This window comes from Piliocolobus tephrosceles, chromosome 16, assembly GCF_002776525.5.
Source record: "Piliocolobus tephrosceles isolate RC106 chromosome 16, ASM277652v3, whole genome shotgun sequence".
NCBI lineage: Eukaryota > Metazoa > Chordata > Mammalia > Primates > Cercopithecidae > Piliocolobus > Piliocolobus tephrosceles.
The window spans coordinates 34,201,116-34,223,682 of NC_045449.1; the positions used below are offsets into that span (position 1 = coordinate 34,201,116).

The window sequence follows — 22,567 nt, forward strand, 5'->3', positions numbered from 1 at the left end:
TATTAATTATGATATGAAATCATATATTTGGGTCTACTAAAAATTTGTTCTCTTTTTTGAACTTAATCCCTATTTTAGCTTTGGTGAGGCTACCTATTAATTTTCATTTGAACACTTGTATTTAAAAACATTTCTGGCTGGGCATGGTGGCTCACACCTGTAATTCCAGCACTTTGGGAGGCTGAGGTGGGTGGATCACTTGAGGTCAGGAGTTTGAGACCAGCCTGACCAACATGATGAAACCCCATCTCTATGAAAAATACAAAAATTAGCCAGGTGTGGTGGTGCACACCTGTAATCCCAGCTACTCAGGAGGCTGAAGCAGGAGAATTGCTTGAACGTGGGAGGCGGAAGTTGCAGTAAGCCGAGATCACACCACTGCACTACAGCCTGGGCAACACGGCAAGACTCTGTCTCCAAACAAAAAAAAAAAAGTATTTCCTACTTCAAAACATAAAAAAATAAATCATGTCATACTCAATTGGAGAATCTGATTAAAAGATAATGTTATTAATGACAAAGACTAAAAGGATACCCTTTGGGATCTGATAATAAAGCTTTACTAGCATCTGCTGAGTCTAATTATTTATACTGTTTAATACATTATCTAGAAAAGAATGGTTGGGCATGGTGGCTCATTCCTGTAATCCCAGCACTTTGGGAGGCCGAGGTGGGCGGATCACCTAAGGTCAGGAGCTTGAGATCAGCCTGGCCAACATGGTGGAACCCCGTCTCTACTAAAAATATAAAAATTAGCCAGGCCTGGTGGCGCATGCCTGTAATCCCAGTTACTCGGGAGGCTGAGGCAGGAAAATCGCTTGAACCCAGGAGGCAGAGGTGGCAGTGACCCGAGATTGTGCCACTGCACCCCAGCCAGGGTGACATACCAAAACTCCGTCTCAAAAAAAAAAAAAAAAGGGCCAGGTGCAGTGGCTCACGCCTGTAATTCCAGCACTTTGGGAGGCCTAGGTGGGCGTATCACCTGAGGTCAGGAGTTCGAGACCAGCCTGACCAACACGGAGAAACCCTGTCCCTATTAAACATAAAAAATTAGCCGGGTGTGATGGCACATGCCTGTAATCCCAGCTACTCGGGAGGCTGAGTCAGGAGAACTGCTTGAACCCCAGAGGTGGAGGTTGCGGTGAGCCGAGTTCTGAGATCGCACCAGCCTGGGCAACAAGAGTGAAACTCTGCCTCAAAAAAAAAAAAAAAAAAGAAAAGAAAAGAAAACAGAAGTAGCTGAGGTAATCCCTGTAGACAGTGCTGGGAAAATGATAAGGACATCAGGACATTCCAACATCTGCTCCTGAAAATAATTTTTCAAATACGACACAACTCATTTAATTCAATACAAATCTGAATCCAGTAGGTCTTGAATATTTTAGCATAACTATATTCAATACCATCTTATCTTTAAGAGTAAAGGACCACTGGAATTTTTTGAGGGGATATGCCAGTGGGGTTTAAAATAAATTACTGACTTTGAAAGATGTAAAATAGGTTGGGTGCGGTGGCCTGTAATCCCAGCACTTTGGGGGGCCGAGGCAGGTGGATCACGAGGTCAGGAGATTAAGACCATCCTGGCTAACATGGTGAAACCCTGTCTCTCCTAAAAATACAAAAAATTAGCCAGGTGTGGTGGTGGGTGCCTGTAGTCCCAGCTACTTGGGAGGCTGAGGCAGGAGAATGGCGTGAACCCGGGAGGCAGAGCTTGAAGTGAGCTGAGATCGCGCCACTGCACTCCAGGCTGGGCGACAGAGTGAGACCGTCACAAAAAAAAAAAAAAAAAAAAAAAGAAAGACATAAGATATTCTGACTTAACTACATTGGCCTAAGCTTAAAGGCATTTCTATTTACCATAGATAAATAATATAATTTCATAAAAACTCTAAAGGCTGGGGAAATAGAAGAATCTGGGCTATATCTATGATTTTCTAATTTGTACTGGTCATGTGTTCATTTATTCAGCAGATTTACAGAGCATCTACTATATGTCAGTCAAGATGCCAGGTTCAGTGGACATAACAGTAAACAAAAATAGACACAATATTTTCCTTTGAGAAGCTTACAGGTTAACAGTAAAAAGACAGTAATCACATACTCCTACAAACATAAGTGTAACAATATAACTATAAGTGCATGTAGTATATTGTTGCTTTGAAGAAAGGCCCCTGGTAAAGATGGTATTAGATCAAGTCAGGGAAAGGTTTCTGAGAATGCAATGGCTAAAATCTAAAGGACACTGTTTAGGCCAGTGATTCTCAATGAGGGTGGTGGGTCTCTTCCCCATGTGACGTTTGGCAATGTCTGGAGACATTTGTGATCGTCATGATTGGAAGGTACTAGCAGCATGCAGTGAGCAGAGGAGAAAGATGGTGCTACATCTCTTATACTGCACAGGACAGTTCCCCATAACAAGTAGTTATCTGGTCTTAAAAAAGTCAATAGTGCCAAGGTTGAGAAATCTTGAACTAGGCAAAGAGAAAAGCACAAGCAAAGACCAGTGGTGGGAGACTCAAATATGGACAAAGTGGTTTGAGCAGAGAAAACTAGAGGGGACAGATAACACAGGGAGGGCTTATAAACCCTGGTAAGGAGTTTTGGCTTTTTTTTTTTTTTTTTTTTTTGAGATGGAGTCTGGCTCTGTCGCCCAGGCTGGAGTGCAGTGGCGTGATCTCGGCTCACTGCAAGCTCTGCCTCCCGGGTTCACGCCATTCTCCTGCCTCAGCCTCCTTAGTAGCTGGGACTACAGGCGCCCGCCACCGCGCCCGGCTAATTTTTTGTATTTTTAGTAGAGACAGGGTTTCACCGTGGTCTCGATCTCCTGACCTTGTGATCCGCCCACCTCGACCTCCCAAAGTGCTGGGATTACAGGCGTGAGCCACGGCGCCCGGCTGAGTTTTGGCTTTATCTAAAGAATGAAGGGAAAAACAAGTAAGTGAAGGGTTTCAAGAAAAGGAGGAGAAAGGGGGTGAAGACAGTGGTGATGATATGCTCAGATTAAAATTTCGAAAAGGTTAGTGACTGCAATATGGTGAATAGATTGGAAGAGAGTGAAACTGGATATATCGGTAGATGAAACAAGTAGCTAAGTAATTTAACTTCCTAGAAATTCCAAAGGCTGGGGAAACAGAAGGTGCTAGTGGTGAGGATGCAGGAGTAGCTGAAAAACTTCTTTCTACAAATGTTCAGTATAGGAAAAGAATAATGCATGGTGTTATATGCACTGCGCTCTGCAGTCTCAAGGTAGAGCAGTAGTCTCTAAGAATAAATAAAATGGCCGGGCGCGGAGGCTCAAGCCTGTAATCCCAGCACTTTGGGAGGCCGAGATGGGCGGATCACGAGGTCAGGAGATCGAGACCATCCTGGCTAACACGGTGAAACCCCGTCTCTACTAAAAATACAAAAACTAGCCGGGCGAGGTGGCGGGCGCCTGTAGTCCCAGCTACTCCGGAGGCTGAGGCAGGAGAATGGCATAAACCCGGGAGGCAGAGCTTGCAGTGAGCTGAGATCCGGCCACTGCACTCCAGCCCAGGCGACAAAGCGAGACTCCGCCCCCAAAAAAAAAAAAAAAAAAAAAAAGAATAAATAAAATGTTTTCCTTACATTTAAAAAATAAGGGGCTGGGAGCAGGGGCTTACGCCTGTAATCCCAGCACTTTGGGAGGCCGAGATGGGCGGATCACCAGGTCAGGAGTTTGAGACCAGCCTGACCAACGTGGTGAAACCCTATCTCCACTAAAAATACAAGAATTAGCCAGGCGTGGTGGCATACGCTTGTAATCCCAGCTACTCAGGAGGCTGAGGCAGAAGAATTGCTTGAACCTGGGAGGCAGAGGTTGTAGTGAGCTGAGATTGCACCACTGCACTCCAGCCTGGAGCGAGACTCTGTCTCAAAAACAACAACAAAAAAACAAAAACATAAGGGAAGGCCAGGCATGGTGGCTCATGCCTGTAATCCCAACACTTTGGGAGGCTGAGGTGGGAGGACTACTTGAAACCAGGAGTTTGACACTAGCCTGGGCAGCAAAGTGAGACCCCGTCTCTACAAAAATAAATAAATACATAAATAAAAAATAAGGGACAAGAATATTTTTTGTCTTTATGTGATATATGGTGACATATAAAATACTTTATTTGTAAGGATTCAGGCAGCAAAAAACTAGAGTAAATTTAATTTTAAATGTAAATTTTAGTGTACAAGTTATAATTCACACTGATAAGCTCATGAATTAATGAAACTAATGACTGGCTCCACTAAGTACAATCTCAAGAATATATTTTTTCCTTATTAAAGCTGAACTAGCAAATATTAAAAACTATTTTATTACAAAACAAAGAAAATAATGAATATATATATGACGAAAAAAACCAATAGTCACGAACTCAACACCAAGTGGCATTTTTAAAAAAATAGCTAAAATTTCCATAAATGTTTGCTCTGTAAGTGGCTTTTAAGATAAAGATTTACATTAAAACTAAACAGAGGGCATTTAAACTTGACACTTTTCCACCATGGGGCAGCTGTACTACTGAATGAAAAGAAAACCTCTCCCCTATAATAACGAATTAAAAACCTAACAACTTTTGGTCTTATTGCAATGTATTTTTTATTTCATTTTTTTCATTTTTTTTTTTTGAGATGCAGTTTCGCTCTTGTTGCCCAGGCTGGAGTGCAATGGCGCGATCTCGGCTCACCATAACCTCCGCCTCCCAGGTTCAAGCAATTCTCCTGCCTCAGCCTCTCTAGTAGCTGGGATTACAGGCATGTGCCACCACGCCTGGCTTATTTTATTTTTAGTAGAGAGAGGGTTTCTCCATGTTGGTCAGGCTGGTCTCGAACTCCCAATCTCAGGTGATCCCCCCCCGCCTCAGCCTCCTAAAGTGCTGGGATTACAGGCATGAGTCCCCGTGCCTGGCCTTATTGCAATTTAATAGGCAGTAGTGTTCATATTCCAGCTGAAAGTTAATCTGATTAATCCAACAAAATGTGTCTTTACTGTTTTATTAAACTGAACTCTGTAATTTTGTGAGAATATCATTTAAATCTTATGTTAGAACTGGTCTTCATCACTTCTTAAAACTAAACACAAAAATAAAAGCTTTGGATAGTTTAGCCTTTTATTATTTATTTTTATTTTTTATTTTTTGAGATGGAGCTCACTGTGTCGTCCAGGCTAGACTGCAGTGGTAGGATCTCAGCTCACTGCAACCTCTGCCTCACGGGTTCAAGCGATTCTCCTACCTCAGCCTTCGAGTAGCTGGGACTATAGGCACCCACCACCACCCCAGGCTAATATTTGTATTTTTAGTAGAGATGGGGTTTCACCATATTGGCCAGGCTGGTCTCGAACTCCTGACCTTGTGATCCACTTGCCTTGGCCTCCTGAAGTGCTGGGATTACAGACGTCAGTCACTGTGCCTGGCCAGTTTAACCTTTTAAAATAACCTAATTTTGGCCGGGCACGGTGGCTCAAGCCTGTAATCTCAGCACTTTGGGAGGCCAAGACGGGCGGATCACGAGGTCAGGAGATCGAGACCATCCTGGGTAACACAGTGAAACCCCGTCTCTACTGAAAAATACAAAACACTAGCCAGGCGAGGTGGCGAGTGCCTGTAGTTCCAGCTACGCAGGAGGCTGAGGCAGGAGAATGGCGTGAACCCGGGAGGCGGAGCTTGCAGTAAGCTGAGATCTCACCACTGCACTCCAGCCCGGGCGACAGAGTGAGACTCCATCTCAAAAAAAAAAAAAAAAAAAATTAAAATAAAATAACCTAATTTTTCTCTAGTGAAGTAATAGAGACCTGACATATTTTGTTAATATTATGCTATCTAACATGACTTATTTAATGCAATGCTATTTTTTTTTTTTTTTTGAGATGGTGTCTTGTTCTGTCACCCAGGCTGGAGTGCAATGGCATGATCTTGGCTCACCACAACCTCTGCCTCCCAGGTTCAAGCGATTCCCCTGCCTCAGCCTCCTGAGTAGCTGGGACTACAGGTGCCTGCCACCACAGCCAGCTAAGTTTTACATAAAATACTAAAATTTTATGTAAGATTTATATTTACATTAAATGTGGCTGTGTATCTGGCATCTAGTTTGGCCAAAAATCACAGCATTGTACTAAAGCACCATTAAACTGTAAGGATATACACATATCTTTTACATAAAGAGAGTTTCTTATTTCTTTGGTGGGGCTACAGATTCAAACCCCAAAGCTTCTTTTAAACCCAGAATTATATGACTTGATAGATGTTTGATTTACAATTAAACAGGGATAATGTGAGCTTTATCCTTCCCTACTATAGAACAAGAAAATCTTCATTTACTAATAACAGCAAGTTATTTTTGCTTCTCAAAAAATAGAGAACTATGTCAAAAATTCTATTTCAATTCAGTCTTGTACACATTTACTGCCATTTAAACAGTAATTATATTAATATTAGTCCTTAAAGAATTACTTACCCAATGAAAGCCACCATTTGCTCCACTATGTGCTTGCTGAATGTTATTATAACAAAAATTTTCTGTAAAGAAAACACCAGTTAAAATAAATTATTTAGTCATCAAAAAACCAACATAAATTCACAATTCTGGTAATAGTCTAAAGAGGTAAGATTGTGCCCCTAACTGCAATTTTTAAATTTCTTTTTTTTGAGACAGAGTCTCGCTCTGTCGCCCAGGCTGGAGCTCAGTGGCCGGATCTCAGCTCACTGCAAGCTCCGCCTCCTGGGTTTACGCCATTCTCCTGCCTCAGCCTCCCGAGTAGCTGGGACTACAGGTGTCCGCCACCTTGCCCGGCTAGATTTTTGTACTTTTTAGTAGAGACGGGGTTTCACCGTGTTAGCCAGGATGGTCTCGATCTCCTGACCTCGTGATCCGCCCATCTCGGCCTCCCAAAGTGCTGGGATTACAGGCTTGAGCCACCACGCCCAGCCTAAATTTCTTTAAAAATAAAATATAACATTTCCATCCTGGCCAACATGGTGAAACCCTGTCTCTACTAAAAATACAAAAATTAGCTGGGCATGGTGACATGTGCCTGTAGTCCCAGCTACTTGGGAGGCTGAGGCAGAAGAATTGCTTGAACCCAGGAGGTGGAGGTGGCAGTGAGCCAGGATCGCACCACTGCACTCCAGCCTGACAACAGAGTGAGGAGACTCCATCTCAAAAAATAATAAATAAATAAATAAAATATTAATAAAAGATAACATTTAATTCAAATGTTATCATTTAATTCAAATGTTATCAAGTTTGTATTCATTTTTGAGACAGTTTCGCTCTTGTTACCCAGGCTGGAGTGTAATGGCGTGATCTCAGCTCACTGCAACCTCTACCTCCCGGGTTCAAGTGATTCTCCTGCCTCAGCCTCCCAAGTAGCTGGGATTACAGGGATGTGCCACCAAGCCCAGTTAATTTTTTTTTGTTTCTCTATGTTGGTCAGGCTGGTCTCAAACTCCCGACCTCAGGTGATCCATCTGCCTCAGCCTCCCAAAGTGCTGGGATTACAGGCATGAGTCATTGCACTTGGCCCTTTTTTTTTTATTTCTTTTTTTTGAGACAGAGTCTCCCTCTGTTGCCCAGGCTGGAGTGCAGTGGTGCCATCTTGGCTTACTACAACCTCCGCCTCCCAGGGTCAAGTGATTCTCCTACCTCAGCCTCCGAAGTAGCTGGGATTACAGGTGCACAACAACATGCCTGGAAAATTTTTGTGTTTTTAGTAGAGTTGGGGTTTCACCATGCTGGCCAGGATGGTCTCGAACTCCTGACCTGGTGATCCACCTGCCTCGGCCTCCCAAAGTGCTGGGACTACAGGCGCCTGCCACCATGCCTGGCTAATAACAGCTAGTTATTTTTTAACTAATTACAGCAAGTTATTAATTTTTTGTATTTTTAGTAGAGATGGGGTTTCCCCGTGTTAGCCAGGATGGTCTCGATCTCCTGACCTCGTGATCTGCCCACTTCGGCCTCCCAAAGTGCTGGGATTACAGGCATGAGCCAATGCGCCCAGCCAACAGCAGTCTTCTTTTTATCCACTCACTATGAATCTCAGGAACCTGGACAGGTTAGACTAATGTACATTATTTCTGGCAAGAAGACTAATAAGGCAAAGGCATACAATTGGTGTGTGAATATTATAAAGCTAACAAGGCAATTGTTACAGATAATTTGTGGAGAAAAGCAGGGAGTCTATACCAAAAACCAGTTATTTAGAGCTATAAATCTTTTATTAATCAACAGAGCTAGTAGTTCCTGCCTTTCAGTGATTTCATCACCATGAACTTTCCCTACCATCATTTCTTAACAATCAATGCCTAAATAATTGCACAATTTCAATGCAAAACAGCAGAACAAGATTTTCTTTTTGTATGTAGCAGCTTGCAAAGTCACTGTTCTGCGTAAGACAAAAAATGTGTCACACACTTAAGAACTTAGCCTTTTAGGCTGGAGATCTGAGTGGGAATTCTACAAAATAAACAAAAGGCACAGACCACCGAAGAGCCCTCTTAACCACATGCATAGAAGAAACAAAGGAAAGGGTAGAGGAGGAGGAAAAAAGACATGGGAGGGAGGAATTAATTGTGCTAGAATGAACAAAGATGGAACCACCTGTAAAAGAAGTCCTTCATTGGAAAGAAGAATTTTTTTTTTTTTTTTTTTTTTTTTTGAGATGCAGTCTCGCTCTGTTGCCCAGGCTGGAGCACAGTGGCTTGATCTGGGCTCATTGCAAGCTCCATCTCCTGGGTTCACGCCATTCTCCTGCCTCAGCATCCCGAGTAGCTGGGACTACAGATGCCCACCACCATGCCCAGCTAATTTTTTTAGTAGAGACGGGGTTTCACCGTGTTAGCCAGGATAGTCTCGATCTCCTGACCTCGTGATCTGCCTGCCTCGGCCTCCCAAAGTGCTGGGATTATAGGCGTGAGCCACTGTGCCTGGCTGGAAAGAAGAATCTTAAGACAGATTCAGTTATTAAATATTTAGTGCCTACTATCTGCCAGATGCTATTCTAGACATTATAATATATCAGTGAACCAACAGACAAAAATATCTGCCCTCCTGGGAGTTTATAATACTGTGTGTGTGCTGGTGGGTGTGAAGGTAGAGAGATAATAAAGAACACTGATGTATTTTAAGGGTACAGTAAGTAAATTAAATGGTACATGAAATAACATAAATGAGTATGTTGCCTTTCTTCATTATTTGGGACAAAGGTAATGTCTCTAAGGATACTACTTGTTTAAAAATTTTTTCTAAAAAGATACTCTTCTCATGCCTTTTCCTATCTAAGGATACTTCTACAGACACAGGACTTGACCCTATGCAGCGGAAGGGGAAATCTGATCTAACATTAAAGGTAGATTGATTTGAATCTTTTAGGGGAAGGTTAATAGGAAGACATCAATAAAAACAGCAATATTTATTAAAGAAGGTTGTCTAATTTTAAGCTGGGGAAAAAGGGAAGAAAGAAAAGCAGACAAGGAGACAGGTTTACTATTAGGGTAGAAAAAAATCGGTGTGTGTGTGTGGCTTTCCCACTATTATTTCAGGATGGTTAAAATGTTTATATTACTAATATTGTTTACCCATACAATGAGAAATGTTTGTTACCCTAAGCTACATCTGGATGTACATCAAGTGATATGCCTTTACAAAGTATGTCACCATGATACGATGGAACACAGCAAACACATCCCATGGTCTTGGTTTAGTGAAGGAACTCAGATTCTTTCCTTTCAGAAACATAAATGGATTTTATCTTTCTTTTTCTTTTTTGCTTTCACATAGATACAGGGAATGAGCTTTATCTTGACAGAGCTTGGTTTGAATTCTAGGGCCTTAGGCAAGTATTTTACCTTCTCTAACACAATTCCCTCATCTATGAAATGTGGTTAATAACGACCTCTCAGGATTGTCTGCCATGAGATAACCACTGCAAATTACCTTGCACAGGTCCTGATCAATAGCAGGCATTAAACAATTCAGTTTCCTTAATCATACCAATACATTAAAGTTAAGAAGGCAATGCAAAAGAATGGAAAGAACACTGAACTTGAAGTCAAAAGACTTGGGTTCAAATTCCAGCTGTTACTTACTCTTTTAAGGAACTATTACTTATTAACCTCCCTACCTCTGAGAATTACAAAATGGGTACAGTAATTCCTCTCTTCTAGGAGTGTAAGAATTAAATCATATAGATAAATGCTTTAAAGTGTGAAGTTCCATAAAAAAAGTAATCATCGGCCAGGCGCAGTGGATCATGCCTGTAATCCCAGCACTATGGGAGGCCAAGGTGGGCGGATCACGAGGTCAGGAGTTTGCAACCAACCTGGCCAATATGGTGAACCCTGTCTCTACTAAAAATACAAAATTAGCTGGGTGTGGTGGCTTGTGTTCTGTAGTCCCACTTACTCTGGAGGCTGAGACAAAAGAATTGTTTGAACCTGGAAGGTGGAGGTTGCAGTGAGCTGAAATCGTGCCACCACACTCCAGCTTGGGTGACAGAGCGAGACTCTGTCTCAAAAATAAATAAATAAATAAATAAATCATCATAAATTGAAAAAATCTGAGTATGTTTAAATATATACTAGTTTTAAATCTTTCTGAAATGAAAGGTCTGATAAGTTGCATATCTTACCACTACAGATAGGGTACTTATGGCATAACACGTTTTACCATAATTTACAGAAAGGCACTACATTCAAGAGGTATAAAGCAGGACACGTAAAACATGGATTACTAGAGAAGTTCTTGTTATGAAATAAAATAATCTGTTATTTTTACTTAGGTATTAAGGACTCCAAGAAGCTAAATGACAGCTGTCTTCTAGAAACAACTCTGAAGATTAAAGAAAAACCTATTTTCAGATACATTGAAAATAATGTATTATTGACCATATTTTATTATTTGAAAAAAATCCTGTATGGTATTAAATCTTTTTTTTTTTTTTTTGAGACAGAGTTTCACTTTTGTTGCCCAGGCTGGAGTGCAATGGCGTGAACTCGGCTCACCGCAACCTCTGCCTCCTGGGTTTAAGTGATTCTCCTGCCTCAGGCTCCTGAGTAGCTGGGACTACAGGCATGCGCCACCATGCTCAGCTAATTTTTGTATTTTTAGTAGAGATGGGGTTTCTCCATGTTGGTCAGGCTGGTCTTTAACTCCTGACCTCAAGTGATCCACCCGCCTTGGCCTCCCAAAGTGCTGGGATTACAGGCGTGAGCCACCGCCTCTGGCCAGTATTAAATCTTAACCATAGTAACTAGCACTGTAATATTAAAAAACCTGTGTTCACTGATTGAACAAAACACTTAATTTAAATGGGAGGAAATATATTCCTTGAAGTAGGAAAAACATCCATGAAATTCTGAGTGGTTATGGCAGGAGAGTAGAGGACAGACTCCATAAACTTGACCCAAATGCCAAAATCTAAGATTATAAACTGGATAGGTAGAAGCAGCTGAAGTTTTCCTGTTTCATTCTTCCCTTCTAAGAACTGGAAGTAGAGAGGTATGACATAGAAACTTTGGGGATAGATATACTTGTAATTATCATGGAATTATACAAGGGCAGAGAACTTCACTGTTCTTTCCTTTCTTTTTTTGAGACGGAGTCTCGCTCTGTTGCCTGGTTGGAGTGCAGTGGCGCAATCTTGGCTCACTGCAACCTCCACCTCCCGGGTTCAAGAGATTCTCCTGCCTCAGCCTCCCAAGTAGCTGGGATTTCAAGCGCACGCCACCACACCCAGCTAATTTTTGCATTTTCAGTAGAGATGGGGTTTCACCATGTTGGCCAGGATGGTCTCGATACCCCGACCTCATGATCTGCCTGTCTCAGCCTCCCAAAGTGCTGGGATTACAGGTGTGAACCACCGTGCCTGGTTGTTCTTTCCTTTCTTTTGGTTAACACCATTCTTTGTTACAAACCACACTGATTTAAAATACATTCTTTCCAGGTTAATTTTTATTTTATTCTATTGAGATCTGCCCTTAGAAGGAAGTAATTCATATCACAGCTCTAGAAGCACATATCCACTTTCCCTTAGTTTAAATTCTTAGCCTTTTCTCTCCTCTCTATTCATATATGCGTGCATATACACATACACACACACACACCCTCCATTCTAAAGATTTTGTTAAGAGTGGCTTTGAGGCCGGGTGCGGTGGCTCAAGCCTGTAATCCCAGCACTTTGGGAGGCCGAGACAGGCGGATCACGAGGTCAGGAGATCGAGACCATCCTGGCTAACACGGTGAAACCCCGTCTCTACAAAAAAATACAAAAAACTAGCCAGGCGAGGTGGCAGGCAGGCGCCTGTAGTCCCAGCTACTCGGGAGGCTGAGGCAGGAGAATGGTGTAAACCCGGGGGGCGGAGCTTGCAGTGAACTGAGATCCGGCCACTGCACTCCAGCCCGGGCGACAGAGCGAGACTCCACCTCAAAAAAAAAAAAAAAAAGAGTGGCTTTGAGGACTAGCAGATTCTCACTTCTCTGACCACAACCTACATCTCTTTGCCTCTTCAGAGACCCTCTTCTTCCCCATTCTCCTCCCACAGTAACGTCTGGTTGTTTTTTGGTAAAGGATATTGGTGCCATGGGAGGAACTGCTTCACATACTCTCTATATATAGAGTATGTGAAAGAAAGTAAGAATTAGTGAATGGCAATATTCTCTCAGCTTCTGGTTGGTAAAACAAAACAAAACAAAACAAAAACTACATTTTTTGGGTTGTGTATATAAAAATGATGTGCATCTTTCTGCACACAAACACTATTTTTGTTTGGTAAAAGTCCTCGATAAATAGTTTCACAGGGCAAAAAATAAAGAAAGAGAGAAAGGAAGGAAAGAAGGAAGGAAGGGAAGGATGAAGAAAGAAGAAAAGAAAGAAAACAAGGAGATCGCTAATTCCAAATGACATTCTATGCTTTATTACCTAAGTAAGCTACCAACCAAAAGAAGCAGAAACAGTAACTAAATAATTCACTTAGGAATGAGCATGTTTCATTGTCTTGTAATGGGTTCATCATCATTAGGCAGTTAATCAGGGGGTATAATTACCTGGATATGCATTTTTATTATTGCTTTTCCAATTAGGGTTGCACCAAAGAAGGTCCAAAAAGGTACCAGAAAGTGTCCACACGTTATTCCAGCCAGATCAAATAGAGGATTTGGAATCTATAAAGACAAAAAGAAGGACTTCCATATTATAATCCAAAGAACAATTTAATTTTATCATCCATTGATATGTGGTATTCTGCTTTTAGCCTGCTTACACTGCAAAGCAACATATGGGTTCCTTGATCAGTACTGGATTGTTCAAAAGGAGGTTAGGGAAACATTCTAACATGTCTAGAAGCTGGGTCTCATATTCACCTTAGGTGTTCAATCTGCTCACAGCAAACCAAGGTGTCCTTTTGCTTATATTACTCATGGCTAAGGCACTGTGTGTGTGTTTGTGTGCACACCCATCACATGAGAAATGGATGGATAAAGTAAGTGGACCTGCAGGAATTTAATCCCATTCAGTTGATTCCTAGCTATTTGGTGGCTGTTTTCTAAGGTGAGGTATGAGTGAAGAAACAGCCTTAAGATTGTTTCAGCAGTGAGGGTTCTAAAATCTTTAGCTTGAAATGTGAACATTATTTGGAAAGCACTCATATCATTAACAAACATTCTAATAAATTCTCAAATACAGTTACGGGTGGATGCTCTGTTATTCTCAATGTAAAATATTAATAATTTGTATTTTATTTTATTTTATTTTATTTTATTTTATTTTATTTTATTTTATTTTATGGGACACCAAGTCTGAGGGCCATGTGATACAATTTAGAAAGAAGATCAAGTGTGGAAATATGAGAGTACACAGATTCAGATGTTTTGAATACTCAGTCCCAGACAAAGAAGTGATTCACAACAAATACCTTTTCCAAACATTCCCACATTTTAAGAATGCTAAAAGACGTTTCATGTAAAAATGCAAAGAAGCTATAAGCTATTTCTGAGCACTTCATCCATTCTTCTCCTACAGAAAGTACTCTGACCTTGTGGCTGTTGGCTGAACCATTAGTAAGCCAATTAATTTATATAATTTCATTTTTGAACTTTGAAAGGCTAGTTATTTAAAAAATATTTGTCACATATGGTCTTTAAAAAACACATGATTAAATCAGAATTCAAGTATTCCTTTGTTAGCAACACTTGGATTCAATGACTCATTTTTGTTTTTCTCATCCAAATTCAAATGCTTTTGGATTATTTCATCTCTTACAACCATATAACAATATAATTGACACAGCACTACACCTGCCATTTCTTATATTTGCTCATGTGACTCTCATAACTCTATGAGTTATAACTTTTTTCCTTTATCATGAGGTTCCAACTCATGTTGCAATGAAAATGAGGCCGGGCGCGGTGGCTCAAGCCTGTAATCCCAGCACTTTGGGAGGCCGAGACAGGCGGATCACGAGGTCAGGAGATCGAGACCATCCTGGCTAACACGGTGAAACCCCGTCTCTACTAAAAAAATACAAAAATCTAGCCGGGCGAGGTGGCGGGCGCCTGTAGTCCCAGCTACTCAGGAGGCTGAGGCAGGAGAATGGCGGGAACCCGGGAGGCGGAGCTTGCAGTGAGCTGAGATCCCACCACTGCACTCCAGCCTGGATGATAGAGCAAGACTCCGTCTCAACAACAACAACAAAAAAGAAATGAAAATGAATTTAAAGTATTTAAGATATGTAGGCTGGGCACAGTGTCTCATGCCTATAATCCCAGCACTTTGGGAGGCCGACGTGGGTGGATCACTTGAGGTCAGGAGTTCGAGACCAACCTGGCCAACATGGTGAAACCTTGTCTCTACTAAAAATACAATAATTAGCTGGGTATAGTGGCACATGTAGCTACTGGGGAGCCTGAGGCAGGAGAATCACTTGAACCTGGGAGGTGGAGGTTGCAGTGAGCTGAGGTTGCACCACTGCACTCCAGCCTGGGCGACAGAGGGAGACTCTGTCTCAAAAAAAACCAAACAAACAAAACAAGGATTTAAGATACGTAAATCAGAGTAGCCATGAGCTAACATCGCTTTACACAGGTTTTATATAAATTCTTCCTTGTAACTAATACTTGAAACTTTGGAAAAAGACTTCTTATCTATAAATTTGAGGAAAGAATGAAGTCATCCTTATTTGGTTAAATGTAGTTTGTTATATATTCTTTATGGAAAGAATGGATTTTCTCTCTTTTATTCTTACTGATTTAAACCATTCAGGTCTGAAGTCATCACTGCATGATGAAATACTTAAAAGCCAATAAACAAGATGTGAACCTATTCAACAGAAAACAGCTCATTTAATAAGTTGAATTGGGTGGGGTGCGGTGGCTCACCTGTTCAAGACCAGCCTGGTCAACATGGTGAAACCCCGTCTCAACTAAAAATACAAAAAAATTAGCTAGGTGTGGTGGCAGGCGTCTGTAATCCCAGCTACTTCGGGAGGCTGAGGCAGAAGAATCGTTTGAACCCAGGAGGTGGAGGTTGTAATGAGCCAAGATTGTACCATTGTACTCCAGCCTGGGTCACAAGAGCAAAACTCTGTCTCAAAAAAAAAAAAACAAAAAAAAAATTGAATGGGCCAGGTGTGGTAGCTCATGCCTGTAATGCCAGCACTTTAGGAGGCCGAGGCAGGTGGATCACTTGAGCCCAGGAGTTTGAGACCAGCCTGGGCAACATGGTGAGATCCTGTCTCTACTAAAAATACAAAAATTAGACAGGTGTGGGGGCACATGCCTGGAATCCCAGCTACTAGGGAGACTGAGGCAGGAGAACTGCTTGAGCCCGGGAGACGGAGGTTGCAGTGAGCTGAGATCATGCCACTGCACTCCAGCCTGGGTGACAAGAGGGAGACTCTATCTTAAAAAAAAAAAAAAAAAAAAAGTGAATGATTCACAAAATTACATACCCAATAAAAGTGACAGTATTTTTGCTAATTCAGGAGTATATATGGATCAAAATATAACACTACCACTTAGTAAAAGTTCTGTTTTAATACAATTCACTTACTGAAGCACAGGCCAAAATTCCAAAAAATCCAACTTTCTGTACTAGGTTCTGAACTGCCAGTTTGGCCCGGGAGGCAAAGTCCTGTAAAAAGGCAAATTTAGAAACATTAATGAAAAGTAGGAAAAGAAGGAAGATGGTTCTTTCCAGAGTTTATTAAAAATCTCATAATCTGATGACACTGATTAATAAGATGAATGATGAAAAAAATCACAGTAGGTTGTTCACTGAAACACAAGTAAAATAATGATAGAATATTATATCCTTAAAGTTAAGATCTTACCACATTTTAAGAATAAACCAAAACACTGTAACTTTAAATTTAGTATTTAAATTTACATACTCTGGATATTCTAGGGATTAACAAAATATTGTAAAGTAACCATGAACCAATTTATTATTTTGGAAACACTGGCCTACAACATCTACCTTTTCCTCTCTTCTATAATTTGCCAGATTTCATATCTAATTGATAGCAGGGTAGAAATTCATAGGATTTTTCAAGATGGCCCATGAAGACATCTCTGCCGATCACTAGCCAGAAGATGGAAAAAAAAGTTATGCGATAATAACTAAGCATTCATTATCCCAGAAGCAAAAGAACATCCTACATTTGCACAGCTTGTGCTAGTTTTGTAAAACATTCTCACCATGATTTTATTTGAGCCTTCAATAATTCTGGTGTGTAGGTATAGTAGATATTATTATACCCAATCTATAGACCACAAAACTGCAACTCAGAAAGGGTAAGTGATCAAGATCATAATGTCAGTTAGGGACAAAGACAGGACATGATTCAATATTCAGACTGTGAAATCAGTGCTTTTTATTTCACTCTGTTTCCTCCTCCCATGCTGAAACATGCATTCCGCTGGCTAGTTCTTTCAGTATGTTGATGCTACAAATATTTGACTTTAATTCTTTTCTGGTTTTGAAATGGCATATATTGGAATCCAAATTCCAATGAAAATAGTTTGTAAGACAAAAAATGAGCTAATGTGTAAATGCTTTTTTTGTGTGTAAATGCTTAATAAAGTCTTCATATCATAGAACCTCTTCCACTCTCTTTAGTCCAACTTTCTTTTTTTTTTTATTTTTTTGGGACAGAGTTTCACTCTTGTTGCCCAGGCTGGAGTACAGTGAGACGATCTCGGCTCACTGGAACCTCTGCTTCCCGGGTTCAAGTGATTCTCTTGCCTTAGCCTTCCCAATAGCTAGGATTATAGGCGCCTGCCACCATGCCCAGCTAATTTTGTATTTTTAGTAGAGTGGAGGTTTCACCATGTTGGTCAAGCTGGTCTTGAACTCCTGACCTCAGGTGATCTGCTTGCCTCGGCCTCCCAAAGTGCCGAGATTACAGGCGTGAGCCACCGCGCCCAGCCTTTAGTTCAACTTTCTAAAAGACAATAAAGAGAATATAGAAGCTGGACAGATCCATCATAGATAGTAGAAACAAAGTTTAAAGTCAGAAAAGCAAACTAGTTGAAAAATATACTTCTCTAATTGGCACAGAATCTGTGTATCCCCACTTACAAAAACATTTTGACAAATAATATGGTGTAGAATAGTCCTACAAAGTTACCACAGTAGTTAATACTGAAATTAAAGCAAATAAACAAAAAACTTAACTCTACTTGTTGAAGATGATGAGAAAATCAAAGAAACCAAACCAATAAACTATATTTTAAAAAAAAGATCAGTCAATATAAACACTTTCAAGTCCAAATACATAGGCTTTCAAAGTTAATCATTAAATCCTACAACAAAATTTAGCAATTTTATAATCTATTTCCAAAGAGATAATTATTAATTTTTCTTTCTGGGATTAGACTTACCTTTTCACTAAGTCAGTTATATCAGATCTAATTTTTTTTTTTTTTTTGAGACAAAGTTTCACTCTTGTTGCCTAGGTTGGAGTGCAATGGTGTGATCTAGGCTCACTGCAAACTCCGCTTCCTGGGTTCAAGCGATTCTCCTGTCTCAGCCTCCCGAGTAGCTGGGATTACAGGTGCATGCCACCACGTCCAGCCAATTTTTGTATTTTTAGTAGAGATAGGGTTTCATCATATTGGTCAGGCTGGTCTCAAACTCCTGACCTTCCACCTTGGTCTTCCAAAGTGCTGGGATTACAGGCATTGAGCCACTGCCCCAGGCCTCAGATTTAATATTTTTAAACAACTGAACTACTGCAGCAAAGGGCATTTTCCATTTTTATTTAAATTTCTAGCTGAAGGTTAATTTTTTTCTTAGCATCTATTGCATTAAGTGTGAAGTACTGAGTTTTACTGATTTAAAACCATATAAGAATATATAATCAAATCAGTTTTCCTATATAGCTTATTTTAAAAACAAATTAATTTCTACTTCTTTTATTATATTTTATTATTATTTACTGCTCCTCTTCACTAATCCTATCCTTCTGCAAAATCCATTTATTTTTATTTATTTTTTTATTTTTTTGAGACGGAGTCTCGCTCTGTCACCCAGGCTGGAGTGCTGTGGCCGGATCTCAGCTCACTGCAAGCTCCGCCTCCCGGGTTCACGCCATTCTCCTGCCTCAGCCTCCCAGGTAGCTGGGACTACAGGCGCCGCCACCTCGCCCGGCTAGTTTTTTGTAGTTTTTAGTAGAGACGGGGTTTCACCGTGTTAGCCAGGATGGTCTCGATCTCCTGACCTCGTGATCCGCCCGTCTCGGCCTCCCAAAGTGCTGGGATTACAGGCTTGAGCCACCGCGCCCGGCCAAAATCCATTTATTTTTAACAATTTACACAATTAGCCCCCAAATTACTAAGTTTATAATCCATTTGAAGCACTAAATAAAAACTGGTAAAAAGAAATGTTTTAATTGTCTAAAGTATCAACAGATACTATTAAATTAAAAACTAGTTATGAAATCTTAACTATAGCACAATAATTAAATATATAAAATTAGGAAAATGCCTTCCTTTACAGTCCTTAAAATTTTCATAGCAAATCTGCTTTTATTTATTTATTTATTTATTTTTGAGACGGAGTCTTGCTCTGTCGCCCAGGCTGGAGTGCAGTGGCCGGATCTCAGCTCACTGCAAGCTCCACCTCCCGGGTTCACGCCATTCTCCTGCCTCAACCTCCTGAGTAGCTGGGACTACAGGCGCCCGCCACCCCGCCCGGTTAGTTTTTTGTATTTTTTAGTAGAGACGGGGTTTCACCGTGTTAGCCAGGATGGTCTCGATCTCCTGACCTCGTAATCCGCCCGTCTCGGCCTCCCAAAGTGCTGGGATTACAGGCTTGAGCCACCGCGCCCGGCCGCAAATCTGCTTTTAATGAGAGGGAAGATTGCATTTCTTTTTTTTTTTTTGAGATGGAGTCTTGCTCTGTCACCCAGGCTGGAGTACAGTGGCGTGACCTCAGTTCACTGCAAGCTCCGTCTCCCGGGTTCACGCCGTTCTCCTGCCTCAGCAACCCGAGTAGCTGGGACTACAGGTGCCTGCCACCACGCCTGGCTAATTTTTTGTATTTTTTACAAAAATACAAAATACTGTGTTAGCCAGATGGTCTCCATCTCCTGACCTTATGATCTGCCCACCTCGGCTTCCCAAAGTGTTGGGATTACAGGCGTGAGCCACCGCGCCCAGCTGGGAAGATTGTATTCAATTGCTAAGAAAAGGTAAAGTAAACAACAACAAAAGCATACAAGTTTTATTTTAAAGACAGCACAATTTTTATAAATAAGTTTTCCAAGTCAGATATATGTGGGAATATTTTTCTATCAGCATTAATGTCACCTTTAATAGATACAATTACAGAAAATTAGTTTTTTTACATTAAATGGTATAGAAAAGATCTACAGGTATTGTATTTAGAAAGTCTAGTGTCCACCTTTCATTTATATTAATTTCCTTTCTTTTTTTGAGTTTGTCAAAGAGCATTATCTTAATTTTAAGGTTTTAGAACTTTCTATTTATTTAAACCAAGTGGCTAAGATTGTGCCATCATTTCAAACTGATGGCATTTTTCTACTCTATAGAATCATACATACATATACAAACTTAAATAGGAAAAGAGGTACAATTATACCAACTGGTTTATATAAAGAAAAAAATGATTAAACATTATGCAGATCACCTAATAATATACAAAGATACTTAAGACTACGGAAGATCAAGAAAACATGGTTTAAAAAACATCCTGAAAACAGGTCAAAACATAGTGATCATTACTAACAAAGAGGAATAACAAGTAAGGAGCCATTTTTCCCTATTAGGGAAGAGTATCTTTGCTTAACCGCAATTAGGCAAGAACAAAAAACAGACTTCTTGTTCTTTCAGATGCCTGGGTGCTCCTCATTAGTTATCTTTAAGGGAGCTCTAACAATCTTTATTTGAGCAAAAAGAAAAAAGAGTTAATCTATCCAAACACGTGAAGCTGAAACCTCCTTTTACCTTTTTTATTTTTTAAATTTGAAGCTTGCATGTATTATAAGGAAAACAAGTAAAGCGTCTTTTTAATGGAGAGCTTTACTTTTTAAAAAAGAGTGAAAGTCATCTACTGAAAAAAGATTTCACAAATTTTATTATCTATTTAACATACACAGTGACCATGCTACTTTCAGTTCCCATAATTTTTTTCTGAGGTCTTTCACAATATTCTCAGAATTTAAATTACATTATATATCAAATAATCTACAAACATTTACTGAAATTATATTAATACGAAGTATGCACAGTTGTTTTTATTTCAAGAAAATAAACATTAGCATAATATGCAGTTTGATGGAGAGTATTTTCTTGAGTTTTTTCCTTGCCAGTGTAATGAAAACAAAACCAGAAAAGCACTGTATTGGTATTTTAGAATAGTAAAATAACTAATGTTTAGATTTCATAAACACGAACATATTTTATTGTTTCTTATTTTAAATTTATTATTATTTTTTAGTCAGAGTCTCGCTGTTGCCCAGGTTAGAGTGAAGTGGCGTGATCTTGGCTCACTGCAACATCTGGCTACCTGGTTCAAGCGATTCTCCTGCCTCAGCCTCCTGAGCAGCTGAGACTACAGGCACACACAGTCACGTCTGGCTAATTTTTTTGTATTTTTAGTAGAGATGGAGTTTCACCATGTTGCCCAGGCTGGTGTCAAACTCCTGAGCTTAGAAGATCCGCCCTCCTCAGCTTCCCAAAGTGCTGGGATTACAGGCTTGAGTCACTGCGCCAGGCCCAAATTTATTTCACTTTTAGTGTCACATGTATAAAACTTACTTATATGGTTTTAACAGCTTTATGTAATAATTGTATTGAAAAAGTTATTCTTTTATTGTTCAAAATGTTTCATATGTTATGTGCAATTTTGCTTTCCTTGTTGCTCTGTAGTTTTAAAAGTTCTTTGCTTTTCTAAAAACAACTTCGGTATTTTTTCATTATTTGTATAATTTGGCAGCTCCTTCTTATGTTGATTTTAGAATAATATTGTCTATTAACTAAAATATGTATATTCTCACTTACTTTTATAATGAGAATTTTATTCTATGTATATTGTTAATAAAGTTGACTCTATTACTCACACAACTACCACCACCAAAAAGCTAAAGTAAAACCAAAAAAATCCCTTTTATAAAACTAATAAAAAATTTTAAACAAATTTTGCTGTTCTTTTTAGTCCAAGTAAAAGAAAAAAGCTAAGTAAAAATACACACTCATAATACACAATATTTTTAAGAAAAACTAAATAAAACATTACAAACAAATTTTATGTTAGGCATTCAATGTTCCCATTAAATGTTAAAAAAAATAAATATTTCATTTGAATAGTTTTGGAGTATTGTGGGAACAATGTAGCATGTCCAATTTGACTAGTTCCTCACATGTCATTTTTCACTTTTTCAAAAATCCATTAACTAAAAACAAACTCCTTTTATCAGTTTCATTTCTCTGTATTTACATTTCACAACTTAAGTGCCTGAGATAACAGTTTCATTCTCTAAGTCTACCTAAATATGAAGCATGCATTTACAATTAGCAATTACAAATCATTTTCTACTTTTCTTCTTTCACACACACAAAAAAACCAATTATAGGTAAATAAATTACCTTTTCTACCACCACCCGTAGTGATTATATATGTAAACAATCATGCTTCTGAAACAGGAGATGCAAGAAACATTTTCCCAAGCACTACAAGACTAATAAAAAAAGTCACAGCAATTCCTCACCACTGAATTTCAAGATTAAATACAGAAAGACAAAGCCTTAAAATATGAATATGCCTGTACCATTGTTGCTTCACACTTCTTTTTCTTAAGAAAGATATTTATGATTGAGAGAGAAGAGAAACTACAAGGCTAATAATAGTCTGCAAAATATTAATCTTTGAATCTAATGATGTCAACATGAATGTAAATATATGAAATAACTTTTATCTTCAAACAGTAACAGTAAATGTTTTCATTTTCACGAGGAAGCCATATGAAAAGATATCTTTAAAAACAACAGAAGGCCATATGCGGTGGCTCACACCTGTAATCCCAGCACTTTGGAGGCCAAG

General features: G+C 39.7%; 1 protein-coding gene across 5 annotated transcripts in view; it reads right to left on the reverse strand.

Moving 5' to 3' along the window:
• The window catches only part of VMP1 (vacuole membrane protein 1), a 142,304-nt gene that overhangs the window by 22,115 nt on the left and 97,622 nt on the right, over window positions 1–22,567 (reverse strand). For all 5 annotated transcript variants that reach the window (XM_023204651.2, XM_023204654.2, XM_023204653.3 and 2 more), the window contains 3 exons: window positions 16,055–16,135; window positions 13,054–13,170; window positions 6,466–6,527 (listed from right to left, as the gene is read on the reverse strand). In XM_023204651.2, coding sequence (XP_023060419.1) covers window positions 6,466–6,527; window positions 13,054–13,170; window positions 16,055–16,135 — 260 coding nt within the window. The remainder of the gene's footprint in view (window positions 1–6,465; window positions 6,528–13,053; window positions 13,171–16,054; window positions 16,136–22,567) is intronic.